The following is a 22707-nucleotide window of genomic DNA, read 5'->3' as shown; positions in this document are numbered from 1 at the left end:
AGCAAATGAAGGGAAAACACAGCTGAAAAGCCACCACAGACCATGAAATTTAGAGCAGAAATGAGTCAAGGCAGCTTCCCCTACAGGGAAACCACCTCACCATCAGTGCCACCACCTCCTGTGCCACCAGTTGCAGCCACCACACGTTCCCCCTCTGGAGAACTGAAGCTGAAAGCCACAGTCATAACAGTGTAAAGATGTCCTGGATGACACGTGGGGAGACCGGGATCTCTCACAGCCTTCAACACGACCAGCAGAAACTCTGCTTTGCATGAGGGCTTAAATTTCCATGGGTGTACACGCTCCCCAAGGAAAGGARGGTGGTTGCACAGCTGGAGTTCTACTAATTCATTGCACAGTTTGGGTTGGAGTCAATTATGTCTGATTTTAGGATGCCAGGAAACAACAGCCTCAGTCAGGATATTCTCATTAAGATAAGCCACGTAGTCCACTGGCCAAAATCCTTGGAGATGCTTTTACCAAGCATCCAATGGTGGCCTTTTGGGYGGCATGAGTTTGCAACGAGGACCAACTCGCAGGTGTGTCATAGAATCGTTATGGTTGGAAAAAGACTTTCAAGATCATCAAGTCACTGGCTCTGCAACCATGGCCAGGAAGCCACTACAGGAGGTCTATTATTTGATGACCTTCATAAACCGATGAAGATTGCCACCAGGAAAAGAGATATCCTCCATTTCACTTAATCAGCCAAGGGAGATGCTAAGGTCTTTATCAGCCTCATCTTATTATGGCTAACCCTTCCCCACATACAAAAGCAGAATGAAACCAGGAGCACTTCATTTCAAAGGTTTATAGACACTCAGTAAATGCTCCCAAGATGCCTAAGGTTGCCCAGGAAGTCGATAGTTGCTAATTACCCAGTAACCAAAAGTCTCCCCACTCATTTAAGATTGTTTCTCAGCAAATCTGCATTTCCGTACAACTCAAAATCAACACTTTATTGTTTACAAAACCGTAGTTAGTCTAGAACTGTTTTTAAGTCTGAATGTCAAACTTCTACTGCAAGTAAATACAAATCTGGGGAAAATGCAGGACTGCAGCCCCTTGGGGTGTCCATGCCCTAGCACGGTAGCATTTGAAAGTACTACAAAAACACAGGCCAGGAGAGAAAGTGGAAGCAATCCATAGGAGGTCTCAAACAAACCCAGACCACAACACAAGGGAGGTCCCATCTCCAGGTTTCCAGCTCTTTCGGGTCTTGAGATCAGCTACTATCATCTGCTGATACCCTGTTAGCCTAGGAGGACCACAGCTGTCCACACCAAGAATATAAAGCAAGCTAGAAAGGTGCCCTTCAGAAACTCTCATCTACACGTCTTGCACAGCACGGATGCTTTAAGCTGCCCCAGTAGGTAGCGAGGAATTTATACAATTAGGATCAGAGGAAAATGAAAGTTGAAAAAGACCTCAAGAGGTCATAAATGTAATTATAATGCTTCTGAGTAATTGTTAGCAAGTTATTAGCAACAACAAATCAGAACATCTCAAGTTTTAAGCACAAGTTCTTGCAAAAGTCACCTAAGACACTCAGACAGCTCAAAAAGCTGGGTCACAGGAGCTCTGCTCTCCCGAAAGAGCACCAAGATCAGAACTGYGATAGGAAAAGGCATCCTCGGGAGCATTAGCAGCTTCTGCACCGATATCCTCCTCTCCCCAAAGTGCCTGTTTGGGAGAGCTCTTCTCTGTGAGCTCTTCTCTGCAGAGTTCACAGCAGCCAAGCCAAGGGGTGTGAAAACCCTGCTTTGTGAGGGAAGGACTGTCCATGTGCCTCAGTCACTTTAACGGGCCTGGGCATCATTTTAAACACTTAGAAGCATGTTGGAAGCATCACTTCTCTTTGTAAGTAACAGCAAATAGTGAAGATCACAAACGAGTTACGCCACTTCTCTGCAAAGCCAAGGGCAAGTCCTGACTCAAAGTGCCGTACAGAGGTTTTGCTAAAAATCCTGAGAAAAAAACAAAACAAACAAAGAAAAAAAAAAAAAAAAAAACCACACAACAACCCACAGAAGCAGGATGTGTCCCAGGAATTAGCCAATGACAACAAATCTAAAAGATGACAAATTCAAAGGACAAAGCTACTCTAGTCAAAAGACTGACAAGTCTCAGGGAAGAAGCTCCTGAGACAGTGTGAGCAAATACAAACCTCACCTGCACAGATAAGTCCAAGAGCACCCGCTTTAACCCCAGGCTGGCACCCAAGTCCTATGGGCATTCCCAAACCCACTACATGTTCCCATTGACACCACAGCTGGACACACGCTGGCACGTCCCACAGCCCCCGGGGACGCAGGACTACTTACTTAGCGCGAGCTCTTTGAATTCTGGAAGACTTGCTGAGGCACAGAGCTGATAGAAGATGTGGTAGTTCCTCTCGTCCTCCGCCTGACGGGCGAGACACAAATTAGCCACAGGAAAAACCCAAATTCAAGCTGGGGCAGCTGGTTAGCAAGCCCAATGGGTGCTCGTTGCTCTGGGATAAGTTCACTAAAGTGACCACCCAGCCTGGCATGGGGATCATTATGAAAAACTGCAAAGGACCAAGTCCCATCACGTAAATAAAGAAGCTTGGTCCACTACGGCAGTTAAAACCTGCTTCAGAGGGTGCAGTGAAGCTTTAAACACCAGCACACTGCACTGCATTGCCAATTTAATGCACAAAGCCATGCAGCCTTTTATATTCACATTTTGGCCCACATACATGGCAGGGAACATTTGCTATTCACCCCTGCATTTCTTTTTGAGGGACTGCTGTGCTGCTAGCAGACAGATCAGCTTGTTTTAAGGTCTGCCTTGATTTTCAATAGGAGAAAGCGTGAGATTATCAGGGGGACTGACACATTAATGAACATTACGTGATGCATCTGCCACCGTAATACAAGCTGAGAAGCAATGTCTTGCATTAATCCTGTACAGCCAAACCACTGAGTGGCTGTCGGGCAGACACGGAGATGAAAAATTTGGAGGACTGAGTGCTCGGATGCACCTGACCTGAACCACGAGGTTATCTGCAAAACTACACAGCTCAGGTAACTTGCACATTTGAAAGAAGGAATTATATGAAACATCAAATACTTCAGGAAGAGTTAAAAAACGTAAGCAGGATCGTTTTTTGCTGGTATCTCAGAATTTAATTTAGAGTCCAAAACCAACACAGGCAACTTTTCTTCAGCAAGGGGATTTTCCTTTTAATCCAAAGAAAAGACCCACACCATTAAATTGCAAAAGCAGAGAGCCATAAAGAAAGGATTAAAAAAAAAAAAAAAAAAAACACCACACATCTCACCTGGAACACAACTCTTGATTTTTCCAAGAGATAGGTCCTCATGTTGGCACCGATGATATGGTATCTTTTATCAAAGCCAATCTGAATATATTTCCCAAAGCGGCTGCTGTTGTCATTCCTTGTTGTTTTAGCATTTCCAATGGCCTGCAWGATACAAAATTAAACATCAGAAAAGACAGCCCTCTTTCTGTGTTTGTACATTAACTCTGAAGCAAAGACTTGGCTTTCCACAGCCAATAAAGAAATCATTGCTACATAGATAGTATGGGATGACTGGAGAAAACCCCCATCTGGATGAGCAAAGGCAGAACGCGAGCCCTGATGGCAGAAGAACAGCAATACAACGTTGGAGAGGATGCTGTTCCTGTATGGATCCAACTTCCATGGACTTTTCTTTCACAGAACTTCTGGAAACTCTATGCTTTCAATAAGCAGGACAGTACCCCAGTGGTTAACCCGACCTGAGTGGGGCTCATGCCCCACCAAGCTCAGCCTTTGGTGCTCCCCATGATGCACAAGTGCTGGGAGGAGGGCTCTGGAYAACAGCTATCTGGGCAGTATCTCCCTGCACGTTCAGATGTGCCTTGCATCCTATTCTGCCATAACCAGCAGGGCCTTTGCAGGGGATGCCAAAGAGGTGCAAATCATGGAGGCAAAGAGTGGTTCCCGCTCCTAAACCTATGAACAATGGAGTTGGACRCTTACCCACAACACAGACATGGGAGCACTGTCCCATGCAGTGCTGGTCTTCCTCAGGAGCACTACATGAATAAACCTTGGAGCAGGTTTCATCCCTGCATGGAAGCGYACCATCTCCTACCATTCCTCATTCACTGTCTTTCCTTTCCCCCCGCCATCCACATCTGCCCGGATTATATGTTTCCAGGATTTATCCTTATATGTCTGGCTAATGATAGACAATTCACTAATTCCAATCTCTTCCAAATCCACACTCTCCCAAATAMAAAAAATCTGCCATTTAGACGTAATCTCTGAGAATCCCACCTTCAAGCAACACCAAGACAATCTGCATCTACCAAGAGGTGGGCCAGAGGGATGCAGAAACAGTGGCACAGTGGCACTCATGGACATGTGGGCAAGGGACAATAAGGGTAAGAAGAAGGTGAACAAGAGCCTCCTCTCCAGCTCCTGGATGCAGGCAAGATAAGACTAACCATGGACCTACCAATCAGACCTTGGGCCAAACAACTGGACTGCCTTCGACTTGCTTTGCAAACCACATTGTGTGTTGGCCATGTTCTCTCTCTTGCTGGTGGAAGACTTTAGCTCTTTGCCACGTAGGCAGCAATTAACGCCCTCAGTGGCACAAACGATGCTCAGAATCAGTGGAAAGCAGCAAGCTACTTTTGGCACCCAGGAAAGAGCCTTCAGAGGGGGATGTGGAGAACCAGGAGAGGATCAGAGCATCAGGGTCTGGCCTCACCATCCAAGCTGCAGCAAAACCACAGGACTATCCATTTGCATGCTTAAAATAGTAAGAGCAAAGCACCAAAAAACAGTGCTGCATTGTGATAATTATAACAGATTAAGCAGACAGACTCCTTTCTTCCTCTTACTTTAGATGAGGGAGGGCAATGAGGTGGTAAGAAGAGGAAGATGAAGCAGATAAGCTAACAAYGAAGCACATGAGAGCTGCATGGAGGCCATTGAAGAATCCCAGGATGGCTGAGGTTGGAAAGGACCTCTAGMGATCATCCAGTCCAACCCCCTGCTCCAGCAGGGGCACCCAGAGCACAGTGCACCCAGTCACACCCAGGCAGCTTTGGGAGATCTGCAGAGCAGGAGCCTCCGCAGCCTCCCTGGGCAGCCTGGGCCAGGGCTGGGCACCCTCACAGTGAAGAAGTAACACCTTGGAAAGCGAAAGCCCCCTGCGAGCCGGGCAAAGGGAATGACACAGGTTTCCCGGGCAGACCTCACCTCCATGATGGGGCTCGAGGCGAGGACTTTGGCTTCGATGTTGGTCTCGCTGGCCGAGCCCCCGACGGTGGCAAAGAAGCGCATGGCATATTTGGCGGAGACCGTCTTGCCGGCACCGGACTCGCCGCTCACRATGATGGACTGGTTCTTCTCGTCCCTGGGGTGGCAGAGAAGAAAAGCCCCCCTAAGTGGACGGCTTTGCTATCTAATCCTTTGCGCCGTKCAATAACCCTCCACATCCACATATCTCCCTCGTGTTTTCAGCAYTGCTTTATCACATCTCCCCCGGGTTTTTAGCACTGTCTTATCAACGCCCAGGCCACTCTGCACTCTACCAAAAGGAAAAGCGAATGATGCACAATTGCAAAACATCCTCCAAGGGCTAAAACCCCAAAGGCTGAAATGGAGCTTGGTGGAGTCCCCACCAGGCGCGGCCGCTTTTGGACCCCTGCAACATGCAGCCTTGCACTCAGACGCCTCTTCATTACGGCCTCATTAGTGCACCAGGATAATAAGCACCTGCTGCTTGACATTTGCCCGGGGGAGCATTAAGGCGAGTCTGCTGCCTACGAGCCGCGAATGCTGCACGCGGAGCTTCTCCTCCCAACGCCTCCACGCGAGCATTCATGCTTTTCCGGGAATTAAAGAGGGACAGACGTGAAATTCAAGCAGCATACTGTTACTAAAAGACGGGTATCTGTAAAAATGCCTTTACTTTCAAATGCGACAACTACTGAAGCTGTGCAATCTAGCCCCTTCAAATCAGGAARCAACAGAATTAAATGCAATTAAATGTGGATCGGTATTTTCACCTGTATCTCCGTATTGGTTAACCTCTGCAGCACTAACATCATCTCCCACTTCAGATCCACTTGGGTTCTTATTCCCCAAAGCCACCTAAAATGCAAGTCACTGCTCCAAAGCACAGAAGTAGGACAACGTCACTGAAACAGCCATGGGCAGCGTAAAATGGAAGAAAATACACCCCCAACTGCAGGTTCCAGAGTGGGTAGGTATTTCCAGAGGGATTTTCCTTCTTTTTGGGTGCAGGGAAGTGCCAACAGGAAGAAGGAAGAGCATAAAGAGAGCAGAAACAATTCCTGGTAGAAACCACCAGGAGGAAGTTTCTTTGACTTCCCAAGTTTTTGCAAAACAAAGCAGATTTCCAGAGGAACCAGGCAGCATTCACCAGGGCTGACATCTCTGAGAAGGTGCTGCTTTCAAACCCAGCACGATTGCAGAGATTTTCCCATACAATTTGGTGAGCAGTTACAGTCGATGGGAGGAAAGATGGATGCTCCAGCTCTGCGCACCCGATTAAAACTCAATATTCCAGAGCCAAATCAAAGCAATAACCACTTCCAGTTCCTCTTTAAAGACAAAATTCAACGGCCAGAAAAAAAAAAAAAAGGAAAAAAAAAGGAGTTTTTAAGGGGGTTGCTTTGATACCATTCCCCTAAGGAAATCCCCACAGGAATCAGCAGCCTTTGACGAGCTGCAGAGCGTCATCCCGATGAGCAAACCCGCGCACTAATCCCCACCRCGACGCTAATCCCGCCGTGCTGCAYGCCGAGTCAGTGGGTGTCCCTGCATTTCTGTGGCAAAAATCATATTTAACCTACTTCTGCAAGCACAGGCAGAGGATTAGCGTCCATAGGGCACGCCGGAGATTAACGGCACTGTGAGGACTGGGGTTCATTCAACCCAGTGTTGAGGCCCAGGACACATCTTTGCAGTGGATCTAATGAACGGCTGTGCGAGCGTTTATGGTTTTCCCAGTAGAGGATATTTAYGACTAAATCACCTCACAAAAAAAGGCATTTTGTCCTTCCCACCACAGGGCTGGGTTGGTGGGTTTCTAGCTTTTCTGTGCTGGAAGCCTCTGGCACCTTCTTATGATGGACCTGGAGGAACTGCATCCAGTCGCATTTGCAAAGGCCAGGAGTGAAGACCAGCACGGACACGGTGATGGCATCCCACCAAGAAGCCTCCACTGTCAGGCAAGGATTTGGATACACCAATRCATGGAAACACACAGCGAGGTGCCTACTGTGCTTAGCGCTTGGTAGGTGTTTGGAGGGGAGACCCTGCAAGCGGTGGCCGCTTYGGAGAGGTGCTCGAGGCAGCAGGAGACCCTTCCCCTTGCTCCCACCAGCACGGCAGCTCTGTACCCAGCTCTCGAGTCACCACAGGGACGCCCTTCGCATGGCACTGCTGCATTTTGTTTTGCACTTTATTAAAGCAATTTTGTTTTTAATTTTCCATTTTATTAAGCCTGTAGATACCCATAAAACCAAAGGAAAAGCAAGAAAAAAACAGCATATGTTGCCTTTTGCACCAGTGTGGAGCTATTTCAGGTGATTTCATGCTTCCCGAGCACACCCTTGCCTTTTGCCTTATCAGAAGGGTGCCGCACCCTGCCCTCTCCCTTATCTCCAGGCTCATAAAAGGGCCGCCAAGTTCCACCCTGCAAGTGGCCAAGATGCCACTCGGGGCTGGCTGACACTGTGCAGAAGCCTGCAGGGTCCTTGTGTGTCTCCCCTCAGTTCTGCTTAAATTCCGTATGGAATTACGGAAAACCAAGTGAAGGGGACACCTTCATTACCACAAATAGCTGCTCAGTTAAAATAAATCATCTAGCTTGAGTCCAGATGACCACCACACAATGATACCAACGCAGCAGCCTCCAGCTTCCTCTCTGCTTGCAGGTCACAGACCTTGCTAACATCACAAAAAGAAAATACTACATCGACAGCATAGTAAATACAGAACTAAGCACAATAAACACGTAAATAAATAAAGAAAAAAGCCCTCCTACCCCACACACCTGACACAGATGCTATAGGCATCTGGGCAGTTTGCAAACACCCAAAGGACTCAGTGTCTCTCCCAAAGGCGTCCCATCCAGTAACTTCTCTGGGTCTGGAGGATTTAAGGCAGGCTATACAGTAGCAGCAAACTTTGCCTTAATGCAGCACAAGGGACCAAGACAGGTATCTAAGTTGGTCTAGACATGTTCTTYCTACACCTTGACATAAAATGCTGCRCCAACCACCACTTTCAACACCACCACCATCCTCACAGCTTATGCCTCATACATATCCAATTTGGATCTGAGGGGAGAACAGGCAAATTCACTGGAAAATAAGTGAAAACCACTTGAAAAGATGCTCATGYGGCTCAGGGTACTCACTGTTCTGCGGCAGTGACTGCAAAGCCAGGCTTTAAGAGACCACTGCAACCAGCAGAAGGAACCATCAAGAAAGACCAGGCAAGACAAYTCACAAATATCTCCAGATCCACACATAGAACACATCTGCTTTTATTTTTTATTTTCCTATCAATAAGGCCACGTGACGGAAGACACCATATTCCCAGAGATGAAAACCTAGATTCCACTGTCCCCACTCCCACTCCACTGTCCATGACTTCATCATCTGCTTGCCCCTCTTTGGTGCTTGCACCACCAGCTCAAGGCAGGCAGCGCTCACCAAGTGTCCACTCACCTGGCCATCTGCTTATAGGCTTCTTCAGCCACGGCGAAGATGTGAGGGTCCATGTCCCCCATGTTTTGGCCACTGTACGCGTAGATGACATCTTGTTCGTAGATTGGCAGCTGTTCATAAGGATTGATGGCAACAAGCACAATACCTTAAAGAGAAGAAAAAGTTATGTCATCCTGTGCTTAAGAAGGCTTCATTTTGATTTTTAGTCTGCGGCTTGGAAAAAGAAGGGGATGGGAAGGGAATGAGAAATTCTTATCCCCAGGTCTCCTTGGAAGTGGCACTTGGAGAGCAAGGCAATGAGTTCCAGGACAGCCTCGGAGGAGGAATATGAAGTTGATAAGGAAAGTGAATACTTAAGGCTCCACTGTGCAAAGCTTGACTTTTTAGAAGATCTGAGAAGGAAGGCTAAGAGACACCTGAATTGTAACTTCATAAAAGCATAAAAGTAATTCTTCTCAATCCAAAGCAAACAAATAACATGGATTTTCTCATGGCTTAACTGCTGAGCAAAAGCTCTGAACAAAGGGCACACTCAAAGCAAAATGAAATGGATAGATCATGGTGAGGGAACACCAGGGACTGAGCCTTAAAGGCTCCCTTTGTTCCTGCTGCTGGACACCCATGCCTGGAGCAGGACAGTTGTCAATTTAGGGGCACCTCCTTCTCTGGAGAAATCTGAGGTGACTGCCTGCTTGGGAGAGTGGTTCTTGCATATAGCAATACTGGAACATTCCCAAGTTCCAGCCCTGAAGTATTCTCAGGTCTTATGGGTTTAAAATAAAATTAAATAAATCCAACACCATTGATACTTTGAAGAGCTACAGATAGTTCATGGCTTGCAGTGAGAGAAGAGGCAGGAATRGCAACTGCTGTCTTGGATGCCGTTGGCCGTCTGCCCAAGAAGACTGGCTAACTTGTACAATTTTCTGGGATATCAAATTCCACAGCATGGCTACCTCCACAAACTCACTGGAACAGGGGACTCTACAAAGAGAGAAATGCAACATAAACCTCTCAGTTGGATCCATCTTTCTGGGCAMGGCTGTTCTCCAGCAGCTTCCCAGGTCCTCATGTTTCCCTGTCGATGGTTCATCACATTCACAGCTGGCCTCAAACTCATCTGACGAGGCATTTCTACCAACACTGATGCCCATAAGTTTTCCCAGCAGAGCAGGTAATGGAAGTCCAACCTTTGTACCGATCACATTTGGGGTCTCCTTTCTCTGAACATGCTCCACAAGCTCAGGAAGGTCTCATCACAGTTGTCCTCAAAAGTCACCTCTGATTTTGCAGCCATTACTCAAGATATGAACCCAGAAAGGTCCCCTGGGGCTTGACGGCCATGCCATTACACTCACCACAGTACGTGTAGATGTGGTTGGACTCAAGGAACCTCACTTTGAGGTTGTGGAGAACYGCGGGCTCATGCAGGTAGCTCAGGGCTGTCAGGTCATTCTCTCCCACCAGGATATCGGGATTGCGCAGGAAAGGCAGCTCATTTCCATGGAGGTCAATGGGATACTCGCAGATCTGGAGAGACACACACAAGGGATGTCAAAATGGAAAACTCACCAGCATCTCTAATGGCCAGCAGTTGATCTGAGGACAAGCTTTCTGTGTGGTATCAGATATGACACTTGCCCTGTTTGGCCATAGTCCCTCTGGCTCTGTGTTGAATGAAAGCCCCTTAATGCTGAACACTACAYAGAACAAGCCCCAAGAGAGGCCAACAAGCCCTAGTTCAGATAACTAGAATTTCTTTGGGGCTTATTCCCCCGGGATTTCTCAGCATTCGTTAAACCCAGGTCCAAGAAAAGCTGCTTAATTTTTAATTCCAGCCACGTTAAGTACTGAAAACCTCAGYCCCCTTGAAGCAGGGCCAGGGTGTGGGGAAGCGTGGAGTCCCTGCTGCTCCCACTGCTCAAGAGCGGGTGTTAAAGCAGACACTTGCCCATATGATTGCTATTTTGGGCTCCAAAAGGGCAGCAGCAGGGCCACCAAAAAGAGCATTTTTTCCCAAAAAGTGAAAAACTCCTAACTTTTTGAAGCCACTCCTGCCTCCCTCAGAGCACGGGGATCCGAGAGCACTTGTGGATCCAAGGGCAGTAAGACCCTCGGTCTGCATTTGCACCTGGGCTACGTGTGATGACTGACTCCAGGGCTGTCCCAAGGCAGAGGAGAGGGGGAGAAAATCCACAAAATTGAGCCAAAATCCACTCTTTGCCAAAAAGATCAGGCAATAAACCCACGAGGCGGATGAAGAAGCTGCTGACATCCTGATGTGGCAGCAGCACAATGCATTTAARGAGCTCCAGTGCATTTTCAATCATAATCTCACATTGCTGGTGCAAATTTGCAAGGTTTAACACTCTGTCTCGCATCTTAATTGCCAACAAGTTGGAGATTCCCAGCAAGATTTAAACCCAGCTCTGCATTCAGGAGGAACGTGCCAAACAGAGAGTGTAGCCGGAAACCACAAAATCCATGAAAAATCACTTAAAGCCCACGGACAAAAGCGAAGCATTAAGCAGCTGGGTAATGCACGCCGGCTGTCAGGAACAGAAGGCTTCCTGCAGCTTTCAAGCCCGCACACGTGCTCAGCATCTTCAGCCAACACATACTGCTCCTCTTCGCACTCCAGCCCTACATGCACCTGCACCAGGCAGCCCTTCATGGGGGCAACTGCATTAAATGGGTCTTGCRAGGACCAGTAGAGCAAAAACATCGGTATCTAATCACACAACTTCTTGTTGGATGGAAACGGACCTCGTCCAACATATAGAAATAACTCCGGTTCAAGCAAGCAGGGGTTAAAGGCAAACTGTGCTGCAGGGCTGCCTCATCCACAGAAGAAAAAAATCTGGTATCACAGACTATTGCAAYGTAGCCAGAGGATAAAAAAAGCAGATGATAGAGGTCGAGGGCTTTTCTTGCAGCCTACTTTAACACGAGCATCTCGGGAGGGAAACGGGCAGAGGGAAAGCTGGTAGTGGGGAGGTGATAAGACTAATTTAAAAATAAAAATGTATTCTAGAAAATGCAAGAGGACTCAGGCTTATTMACATTCATTTGAAACTTTAAATAAGGGGAAGAGAATAATGTTGAAAAGCTTACGGTTTCATCTTCGAGCTTCAGACGCAGGCTTTTATCTCCCTCCTTGTAATCCTTGATTATTTCTGCTGATTTCCAAACTTCATCAGGGTCGGGAATCCAAACCCGAGTGTACTGGAGGGGAGAAAAAAAAGAAAGAATGAGTTTAAAAAGCACACAAATCTCAGAAAAATCAAGTGAGAAATAAATTAATTCACCACAGATGCAATACAGGCAAGAGGCATCAAGGGCAACTGGACACCTCAGCAAACGCACATGGTTTTACACCAAAAAAACATCAGCCTTGAGGTTTCCATACATTAAAAATAGGGTGTTATGAGCCTGCTTTGCAACATTAGGGATGTTCTGCTGCTGGGCAGCTCCTGCAGTGGTTTTGGTAGACAGCACGTGCTGCTTTGAACGTCCTCACACGTTCTTCAGGAGGCACCGGAGCACTAGGCAAGACTAGGGTTGGTTCAGTAGCGCAGACCAAGGAACACGTGGCCGTGCCACGGCCACACAGCACCTGCTATGAACATTTCCAGGCACAGCAGACCATTAGCCCAGCTGCATCTCCATCTGGACGTGGCTCTARTCATGTCCACCTTGCAATCCCCACCTGCGTGGAAGAGGGAGATGGTAGGAAAGGTCCAAGCCCTGGCTCTTCCCAAAGGAAAGCTGGAGCTGGGATGTGGCAAAAGGAGTCAGGCATAGTGAGCACAGTCATTCCCTGCACCAGGACAGTCTCTCCAGTAGCTCTGAGGCTGGAGCCACACGCCCCTTCTAGACAGAGGTGAAGGCCATGGTCAAGGAAGGCTTAAAGGCATAAAGGAAGGCTTTTAAGTGTGGACTTGACACTAAAACCGAGGCAAACGGATGGTAGAGAGCACCTCTATGCTCAGCCCCACCAATCTACCAGCCCCTGGGCTGTCAGTGAGGATCAGGCAAGAGGAAACACCAAAGTCACCAGCTTCTGCTGGAGACAAACCTGCAGACAGGCTTCCAAGTGCCAGAAAAATGCCTTGAAAACTCACATGCAACATCTAATGTTTCCAGCAAGGCTCTCCCAAGTCACATTCCTGGTAGGATGGCAGGTCCCTCCAGAGTCCAGCCTGAGGGACCACATCCCAACAAGGGCATAAATCCTTGCCAAAGCTCACCCGGTGCAGAGACCTTAGATACTCGCTCTCCAGAGAAACAAGCAGAGCCCAAGGAGTCCAAAAGCACCAGGTCAACAGTGGATTTTTGGGGGACCTGAGCCTCCAAACTCATCCCACCGATGGAAATAAGATGCACTTGAAGTTATTCTTGCAAGGAAAAGAGGAAAGTCACAGCAAACGCAAAGAGTGGTGGTGCCACCACACTGAAGATGGCTTTGGTCCTTGTCTGGAAGGCCAAGTCCTCACCATGCTATTTCAGATGCTTCTAACTCCGGTGACTCAAGAGTTAAGGAAAGTCTTCAAAGCAGCCTGCTCTGCAGCTCAACAGCAATAGATTTTTTTTTTTAAATGTATAATGTGCAATTATTTTTAGAGCTGTTCAATAGCTAAGGCMGCGGGAACCTCAGATGCTAATGGGGCTATGCAAAACGTATTGCCAGAGCAGCAGTTTTGTCAGTGAGGAAAAAACATATGTAATAATAAAAATAAAAATAGTCACTTTCTGCCTCACTCTGAAGGGCTGGCCAGGCACCCTGGTGCCACGATCCTGCACAACGGGGACTCCAGAAGGTCTCTGATAGCTGGAACTTGAAGACTGATCCCTAATAAGACCCCTAAAAAAGCAAACAACTTGTCTTGGATCCCACTAAAATATCAATATTGAGGAGCCCATCCTCATCCTGTTTTTTTCTGGGTCCCAACGCTGTGGAAGCAGCCTCAGTGCATCCCAGTGGCATCTCCCCTTCCTACCCATCCTCACCCATGAAGTTTCCTGCAGGACCAGGACCCATCACTGGGACTATGGTCAGAGCAAGGGCAGAGGCAGCCGCTCAAACCAGAAYGGGGCAAATCCACTCACAACATCCCCCAAAGGTGCCATAAAGTCCATTTTAAAGAGCTGTGGCTTCCCAAAGGGCTTTAAAAGGTTAAAATWAAATAAAATAAAATCACTTAAGGTCACACAACATACAGTAGTGCTGCTCAGAGACAGTCAAAGAAAGACCCCTCAGCTCCCATTTAATAATTTAAATGGTTTAAATAGTTTACATGCAACAATTGCATTATTAAAATCCATGTTTTCCCTATTAGTAAAGTTTTCCCATTATTAAACTTTTCCCCCTGCTTTGTCAACCCTTATTAAGTTATAGGTGCCCCACACAGGCAGCCAGTGCTCCTGCTGCCGGCTGCTCTGGAGCAGCCGAATTGCAGAAATAAAAAACACTTTTTCTGTGGTTTGTGTAGTAAAAACTACAAGAYTCACAGAAAATCATGGTTCTTTTGTTATTATTTACTGCAGCGGGGCAGCTGGTGGGCGCTAATCTGCTCCTCCCCRTCCTCCCTGGCAGCTCGCACCGGCCTCGGGAACACATCCCGACAACCCGGCCGCTGAAACGGTGCTAAACCCTGGGATTTGGGGCAACGCTTAAGCTCGCTAAGGAAAACCTGCAGCGCTGGGTCAGCAACGCRGCAGCCCCGGGCGGCTCCTCCTGGCCCAGATTTTATTCCAGTTGGTTTGTGCAGTGCCCTTGAGGGATGTTTTTCCCCTCCTGGGTCCAGAAACTGGATGTTTTCCAGGACACATTTACAATCCTCTCCAGCCCCTCCCAAGGGGGAGGCACACGAGTCGGCAGCGATGCATTAAAAATAATAATGATAAAATAGCAATGCACACTCCTTGTGCCAGAGCAAAAGCCCTTGGCGAGTATTAAATGCAAAGTGGTGCACGTGGTGCAGCATTATTTCTCTTATTTTCCATCTGCTGGGGTTAAATAACTGTGTTAAGCTCATGTTTGACATTCCAGCTGGGAAGAGCCCTCTCATCTGCAAAGCACCCCCAAATCAGGCATGGGAGCCCCCCGGGTGTTTAATACATGTGGTGCAAAGGACTTCTGACCCTGAGTTGCATTTACAGCGCATTTCTCTAGCACCTTCTCATCAGAGGGTGCTCCTGGAGGCTGCTTTGGCCTCTCTTCACTGCTAAGCAATGTCAGGACAGCAAATCTACCACGGGTGGTTTAAATAAGCAACATCTTACTGGTCCTAATTAAAAAAAAAAAAAATCCAGCAATAAAGTTTGCCAGCCAGGAAACCTTGTGTGCCTGGAAAGTGGCACCAGTGATCACAAGCTAGCAAAATTGGGCAAAATAATTTTAAAGTATTTACAAATCCAGGTTTGTCCTTCCCTCTTTCAAGGAAGGATCCTTCCAAAGTGCAATAAAACCCACAAGCAAACGGCTCTGGGATGAGATGTTCCACATTCCAGCATTTTTTAAGCAGAACATTTCATGCACAGACACCCATTGCTATGTAAGCCCATGCACGGGCACCCAGTTCTATGCAAATAATTAAGTGTCAACACAGCAAAACACCACAGACAGAAGGGAAAAGGAAGGAGGGAAGGAAGGAGRGAAGGGAAGAGAGGGCAAGGGAGGGGAAGGAGGCATTCCCAGTCACCAGGTGCTGCTCATTCTTTCAACCCCTCTGTAACCAAGTCACCTCACTGCAAGCTACCCACTATGTAGGACCCCATATACATCTACTGCATCTATATATATATATATATATATATGTGTCTTAATGCAACCCCCACGCTGGGGAGCTCGGACATAACTTAGATCCGGTTCTCCTCACACCAAGCGCTTGCTCCCCTCTCTAGGGAACGTTTTGTTCCTCATTAGGTAGATGAATGAGAGGACAAAAAAAGAATAAATAAAGTATTTCCCCTTGCTGGCGTGCTGGTGAAACATCGTTTATCTCCATCATTGATCTCCGCTTTCATAGCTCGTTTTGTGTTTACCTGGTTTTCCATGGCATGAACAGCTACTCCATTTCCTGATAATTAAAGTCAATTAGTAATTTGGATGAGAGAGAGATGCTGCTCTTCTCCCCAAACCGAATGCAACCCACAGAGCTGAYAGCTTGAGAAACGTGGAGACACCCAGAGAAACCCCAGCTTTGCTTCACAAGGAGCCAGCCAAGGTTAAAGGCACTTTAACCTTCACTCTGGGCAGGTAAGGGCATTTTTTAACCAACTCCAAGCCCCAAAGTTCCCCCTGGCACACATGGAGCCACCATGTTCCTGGAGTGCTTGGCCAGCAGCTCTGAAACCACCAAGATTATTTGGTTTGGCTATGGGGAAACAACTCAGGCCCCAACCCACCAAGATCTGCAACCAACAATCTGCAGCAAATCAGCCTAGAGCAGCTCAGGCACCAGTTGGACCAAGCAAGGTCACAAAAGAGGAAATTTTTGCCTTTTTAGTCCTTTGATCTGCCCAGGATCAGAGCATGGAGATCAACAAAAACAAACAAACAGAAGCCACACATTGGAGTTACTTCCTATATATGCCCAAGCCGCCTGGCAGAAGCAGAGAGGGTTTTTTGCCCCCACACGGGCTCGGGGGGACACGAGTCGACCTCTTCCACGCCTGGCATTACGCAGCAGTCGCACCTTGCCGAGCGACACCAGAACTCGAGGTCTTGCTGTGTCCCGAGAACAGTTTGTTCCAATTTTAGGCCTTTATTCAGGCAGCCAGAGTTTTAGGTGGAATTTCAGAGGAGCAAACGCCAAGCAGCTCTTAAGTAGCAATTATAAAAAGATATATATATATWTTTTTGAGCATGTGAAGCTGTAGGAGCAGGGACCGGAATTTGGAGCAAATATTTGATCAGCTTACCAGGTCAGAAGTGGGATATGGAGGATTTCCATATCTACATCTTTTCCTCCTCCCATAACTTTTCAAAGCAGACTTCATCCCTGGAGACATCCTGAACTCGTCAGGACAAGGTTCCAAGCACCCTGGGCTGAGTGGTCCTTCTTGGGACAGAGCTGGACCTCCAGCGCCCAGATGTCCCTTCCAGTCTACAAGCCACATAGCTTTGCATCATGGACCCACACTAAAGGCTGTGGGTCTTTAGTGTCCCCAAATYCCATCTTTTCTCCAGACAAAACAGCACTCACCACTTTCCTCATCTCCTAACGTCCCCCCAACCCCTTTGGAGGGCTAATAACTCAAGGTTTCAGCTCCTCAGAGCAGCAGGTAGAGCTGGGGGACGCTCACGAAGAGCTGGGGGACGCTCACGAAGGGGCAGATCCTCCGCCAGCAGCACCAGGAACCTGAAGCACTTGGGATAATGGCAGAGTTGCCCAAATCTCAGCTAGACAGAGGAGTTTCCATCACAACCTTCCTCTCCACTGAAACCACAGACAGCACTAATAGCCATTTCCTCAGGAATTCCATATGCAAATCCCAAGCTACCATAATTAACAGAAAACAATTAATGAAAATAAGGCATGACAAACACAGGTATGAAATACTTAAGTAATAAAACAACCTCAAATGTGTAATTCAGTAAGTATAATAGTCACCGAGATTTATTTGTGGCAAAGAATTTGTGCCCTTGCMTCTTTTTATCCTGGGATCTTAGCTTTGCTGGGGCACTGGTGCTCCCGAGCACCCTTTCCATCTCCGTCATGGAATGGAAAACAGCTTTTTGGTGCAGACCAGCTCGTTTTTGAAACTCTTAAACTATTCTTTGTCTGGGGACAGAAAACCCTGTTTTCTGTCTCTAGCAAGGGGAAAAGGAGACTCRGGGCACCTCTCGCACTGCCGCTCCCGATAAGCTCCCGCAAGGACGCAGAAACTCCCTTATCAAAGCGTCTCCGAGCCCGACGGCAACCTCCGGATCGCTATTCCCAGCCGCTGGGAAGATAAGCACCTGCTTTCGGTAAACAACCAGCAAATCTTTTAGCAAGAGCAGAGACCCGGGCGAGAGAGGAGCAGCTCCCAGCACGGCACCTGCGGGACGGATTCAGCAGCGGCACTGCAAATATTTGCTCTCCCCTCTTGCTCCCTATCAGATTTGCTCYGTTTTGGGGCTTTTCCATCCCCTAGGGTGTTTGCAACCCCCTTTGGACTTCCTAAAATTGCCCAGTGCAGCTCAAATGTGCATTTATCTTGGGCATGGCCAACTGCCAGGCTGGCTCCTTCTAGCCACCCCCATTGGCCCTTGCTCTGTCCCTACCCACCAAGGTGTCCAGGGTGTTTGGGCAGGAAGAGTGGAGGAGAGGTCTCCCAAAAGGACCTCTTCCTTCCTGGACAAGTTATGTATATTGAAATGTAGCCGCACTGCAGGACAGGTTCTTCTAGATTACAGATAATTTTTAGTTCTTCTTAGCTTTTCAGCAACCTTCCTGAGCACGTGAGCAACAGAGCCTTAGTATGACCTGCATGTACTGAAGCAACGAGATCTTCTTCCCACCAAACTGGGTATTATCGTTCCTCGGTCATCCAAAGATCACATGAGCTTCCAGCATCATGTGTAGTTTCAAAAACAGTGAAAAAAAGCTGCCCCAAAAGCTGCCCCAAAAGCCCCCACAGATCCTACCTAGGCTGACAGCTTGATGTGAATACCAGGACTCTGCTCCTGGCAGACACATCCTATACGTCATTCAGCTGGATGGCTGTCATAGGCTCAACACTTCTCTGCATGGGCACAACCTCCCACGTACTCCAGCCTCAAGCAGAATCCCATAAATAAGTGAAGCCCCCAAGCACTTGCAGGTGTCTATCATGAATCTGTTGGTCCTTTTCTCTCCACCCGGGGCATTGCATGAGGTGGGATTTGCTTCCCAAGAAGCTCCACCAAGGTTTCCACCACCATCACACCATATCTACAACAGCCCTGGGGAGCAAAGCAAGGCAACACCACCTTCATGGACAAGGATCCAGCTGGAGATCAACCAAGAAGCACCCTACATGGCTAATGTGACTGTGTCATACCTAGSTAATAGGTAAGAGGCAAAGGTTGCCTTCAAACGCTCTTTATGGCCACCTATCACCCTTAAATGTTAATGCTACACGAATGTTAGGAGCATATGCATGTCCCAAAGAGTAGATCAAGGAGCTAGCGATACTTTAAAAATCCCACTCAAGGGTTTTATGGGACACGAGCAGAACTGGGAGTCCATAGCTCCCTGAAAACCTCAGTGCCCAATTCCCACACCCAGAGGTTAAGTGCAGAGGAACTGAATTTAGATAAACACACATATATCCTCCAGCAATCTCTGCATATCGCATTCAGGAGCCTACAAGGCTGCTGATCCCAAGGACTGTGGATGTTCTGCCTTCAGGACGAAAGCACCAAGACTTTGGCCTGAAAGTGCTAATCTACACTCAACATTTATTACAACTTGGTAAAAACAAACAAAAGAAATGAAGCAAAACCATGAGACAAAGCGCACACACCTACACAATTTGGGAAGCTATGAAGGAAACTACTTTGAACAAGGTCTCAGGAGCTAAGGGGAGATGCCGGGATATTTCATGGAGACATGCTGCAACTGAACCCTCTGGTCCAGCTAGTCCATCTGCAAGGTGAGAGGACCTTCCACCATCACGGACAGGAACAGAACAGGAACTGTATTTTGAGCTATCCACTTGTGCTCACCCCGAGCAAAACACTGTCCTCTGCAGATGGACACACGCAGAGCTTGGTGTCATCTCTCGAGCTATTTTAAGGCAGGAAACTCTGATTCTCTGGAGCACACAGGCAAATTCCCTCTTTTCCACCAGTATCACTTCATGCTTGTGAGAGAACACAGGCAGGGACAGGGCAGCTGCCCTTCCAGCAGACCCAAGGCGGGAGGGGAAGAAAAAAAAAGAAAGAGAGGAAAAAAATAAAGAGACACCAGATAAGGTCAGTCACTGCAAAGACTCTCTCAGTTCATCTGCAGGGAGGAACAACCACAACTTGCAGGGCTGGAAACAGCAGACACAGCAAGGGAATCTGTGGCTGCAGGTAAAGCTAAGCACCGAGACCAGCACCTGGAGCTGAACCATCACACAAAAGGCTGTTCCTAGGCCCAAAGGCGAGTGGGTGAAACTCCGAGCCCCTTCCAGACTGCACGTCCGCACGGTGAGATGCTCCCTGCCCTTCCCAGGGGGGCTCCGACATTGCTCCATCCCGTGGGACATCACATCATCAGGCTGCGTCCTGACACCCTGATGTGAAATTAAGACAGAAGTTTTGTTGCCTCAGTGTGGTCAGGTTGAAAAGTTCTTTATACAAAAGGCTATGAAGAGTTTTAAACAGAATTTAAAGTTTTTTTTTTTTTTTTAAATTGAACTGCTCTACCTCACAGCTGCAAATATAAACAACCATAAGCTGCTTGACTGAATGTACAGCATCAAAAATGAGGCAGGAACTACCCTCCAGCCCTCTCAGTTTTCAGAAGATCACAGTGTTGTGCCTTTGCAATTTCTATTGGTTTTAGCCCAAAACCCCGACCAACACTGGAGTCGGTACAAACCGCATATTGACACGTAAGGGTTGCAGTGCAAGGAAACTCCACAACCTGGCAATATCGATTGCCAGTCTTCTCCACTTCAGATCCACTTCACAGGAAGGACAACCAGCAGCCCAGACAAGCACCAAAGATCCATCTGATCCATCTGATCCATCTGAGCTCCTTCTGATCCATCCAGAGCCTCCCATCACCACCAGGCTGCAGGTTCCCCACTTTTGAGCAAGCTTCTTCTCTCCACATCCCTTTCAATCGTGACAAAGATTTCCACAAGTCTGCTAATCACATCAGCCCATCGCTCCCAGCCTTATTTTAATTCTAGGTTTTCCACCACCTCAAGAGGAGACCAGAAAGGTTCACCACCAGCTGGAGAAAGGCCACAGCACAACACCAAACCACTGATATCCCAAACCACCACTATCCAAAACCACCACCACAACACTATTAACCACAGCCTCGCACCCAGAGGCATCACCACAAGGGAAACCAACAGTGATGAGGACCTTCAGCTCAGGATGTCCACCTTGAACTGCCAAGCCAACACGCATGGTCCCCAGAGCAAACACAAAGTGGCTCCCAGTGTGTTCCTGGTCCGAGCAGGTCAAGGCCCTGGATCTGGCATGGAGGCTGTGCCAGGAGACCCAGCAAAACCTCGACCAGACCTGGACTCCTTCCCCAGGGCGGCTGCATCCCGGAGAGGCTCCGACCAGCAGCTCCGGCTCGCAGAAAGAGGCAGCACAATACGAGAAAAGGATAAATAGCAATTAAGTATTTCCATCCCGCGGCCATTTCCCCCTCCTCCACCATGGAGTACAACCTCTATTGTCTGAAACGCATTTATCTGAAAGTGGGTCATGTCTCCTGGCGTTACTAAATCTTCCCAAATTTCCCCTGATTAGTCAAATGCAATCTCCTCGGTGACATCTGAATGATTGAGGTGGTGCGTAATGCCATTTTTCCCCTGAATGAGCCACATGAAAGAGGGTTTAGAAGCTGAAAGGCGGCGTGCTAGGTGAATAGTTGTCGGCGGATTGCCCCCAAAAATATTACAAATGAAAATTAAATTGCTTCTAAAGGAGAAACCTTCCAACAAAACGTCCAGACTTCAGTACTGAATTCATGACGGCAAGAAACTGCCTTCAGCTGGTGGACGCATAAAGCCTCGCTAACTTAAGACCTGCACAAATSGATCACTAAAAACACTTTTTCCCACCTCAGTATCAGGGATTTTCCATTGACCACATCTGATCTTCTCTCTAGCACAGAGATAGCAAAAAAGGGTCACGCTGGAGATTAGCTGCAGCCTAAACTTGGGCAATACCGAGCAAACAAGCAAAGGGGTCACCGGGGATTTAAAAGCAAAAGCAAACAAAAAGTCATCCTGTCATTCAGAAGAAAAACAGAGAACATCCTACGAAGCTCTTTGTACAACAGCAAGCAAAGTAATATTGGCCAGGCTCAACTCACGTCCCAAGAGCTGTSCAAGTCTTTTGAACAGGAGAGCTAGAGGAGGCTCTAGTTACAACTGAGAAGCCTCACTCCTTAATAACTAGAATCCTCCTGGTCCACAGGGTCATCGGTGTCACTCAAAACCACCAGAAAAGGTCCCAAAAAATCAAATGTCACAAGTCCAGCAGGGCTGCAAGAYGGTCTCTCCTCATGCATGCAGGTCTAGCCAGGGTAAAGCTGGGCAAAAGACACATAGTGATGAGAAGGAGCTGGAGGGCCTGGAACCAGCCATTTGGTGGCCATTTGGCCGCTGTCCTGCRTGGCTCGTGCAGGACATGAGGCCAGCTACCCCAGTCAGCTCACCTGAAGCTCATGACTTAAAATCCTCAGCACAAGGGGGTATTTTTGATGGGCTCCGCACATTGGGCATGCCCAGAAAGTGGCTGCACCCTGAGGCACAAGGTTTGATGACTTCAATCCTCTTCCYGCGGCGGGAGGCGACGTGGTTTCCATCTGTCTGCGCTGGCCTGAGCTCTGTTTCCTACTGCTCAGCAGTCAACCGCATTCCTAAACACTTCATCTTCTTGCCAAGACAGAAATCTAGAGAAATGAATAATCTTTCTGCCCAGCCACAAAGGTGACATTTTGGGCCATTTTCCCYGCTTTTGATTCAGGAGGGAAGAGGAGCATCCTTTGATAGACCTGCAAGAAGGTCATCCCCATGGGAGAGGCTCAAGGCAGAGGTTTTAAGGACCTTCCCATTCTTTCTCCGATCATCCACAGCTTAGGTCCTCACCAACAGAGGTGGTTCTCAATAGCAAACAAGAGCGAGATGAGAGGTGCAGTTTGTTACAAGCTTCACGTGCTTGAGATTTCCCCAACACAAAGCACCTCCTCACCCTAACCTGCTTTCCAGAGCTTCTCTGCACCTAGAAGGTTAATCCCACCGTGG

General features: G+C 47.9%; 1 protein-coding gene across 2 annotated transcripts in view; it reads right to left on the bottom strand.

The window, feature by feature from the left end:
• MYO5B (myosin VB) overlaps positions 1–11946 on the bottom strand; it is a 73659-nt gene extending 61713 nt beyond the window's left edge. For both annotated transcript variants that reach the window (XM_026039867.1, XM_026039859.1), the window contains exons 1-6: positions 11866–11946; positions 10110–10281; positions 8752–8896; positions 5246–5402; positions 3308–3451; positions 2325–2406 (exon numbers count right to left, since the gene is read on the bottom strand). In XM_026039867.1, the coding sequence (XP_025895652.1) occupies positions 2325–2406; positions 3308–3451; positions 5246–5402; positions 8752–8813 (445 nt within the window). In that variant the 5' untranslated portion in view covers positions 8814–8896; positions 10110–10281; positions 11866–11946. The remainder of the gene's footprint in view (positions 1–2324; positions 2407–3307; positions 3452–5245; positions 5403–8751; positions 8897–10109; positions 10282–11865) is intronic.
• Positions 11947–22707: the final 10761 nt, after the last annotated feature.

The sequence above is a fragment of the Nothoprocta perdicaria genome, unplaced genomic scaffold (assembly GCF_003342845.1).
Source record: "Nothoprocta perdicaria isolate Ctin4 unplaced genomic scaffold, notPer1 scaffold_10, whole genome shotgun sequence".
NCBI classification, from domain to species: Eukaryota; Metazoa; Chordata; class Aves; order Tinamiformes; family Tinamidae; genus Nothoprocta; species Nothoprocta perdicaria.
This window is presented reverse-complemented; position numbering and strand designations above follow the sequence as displayed.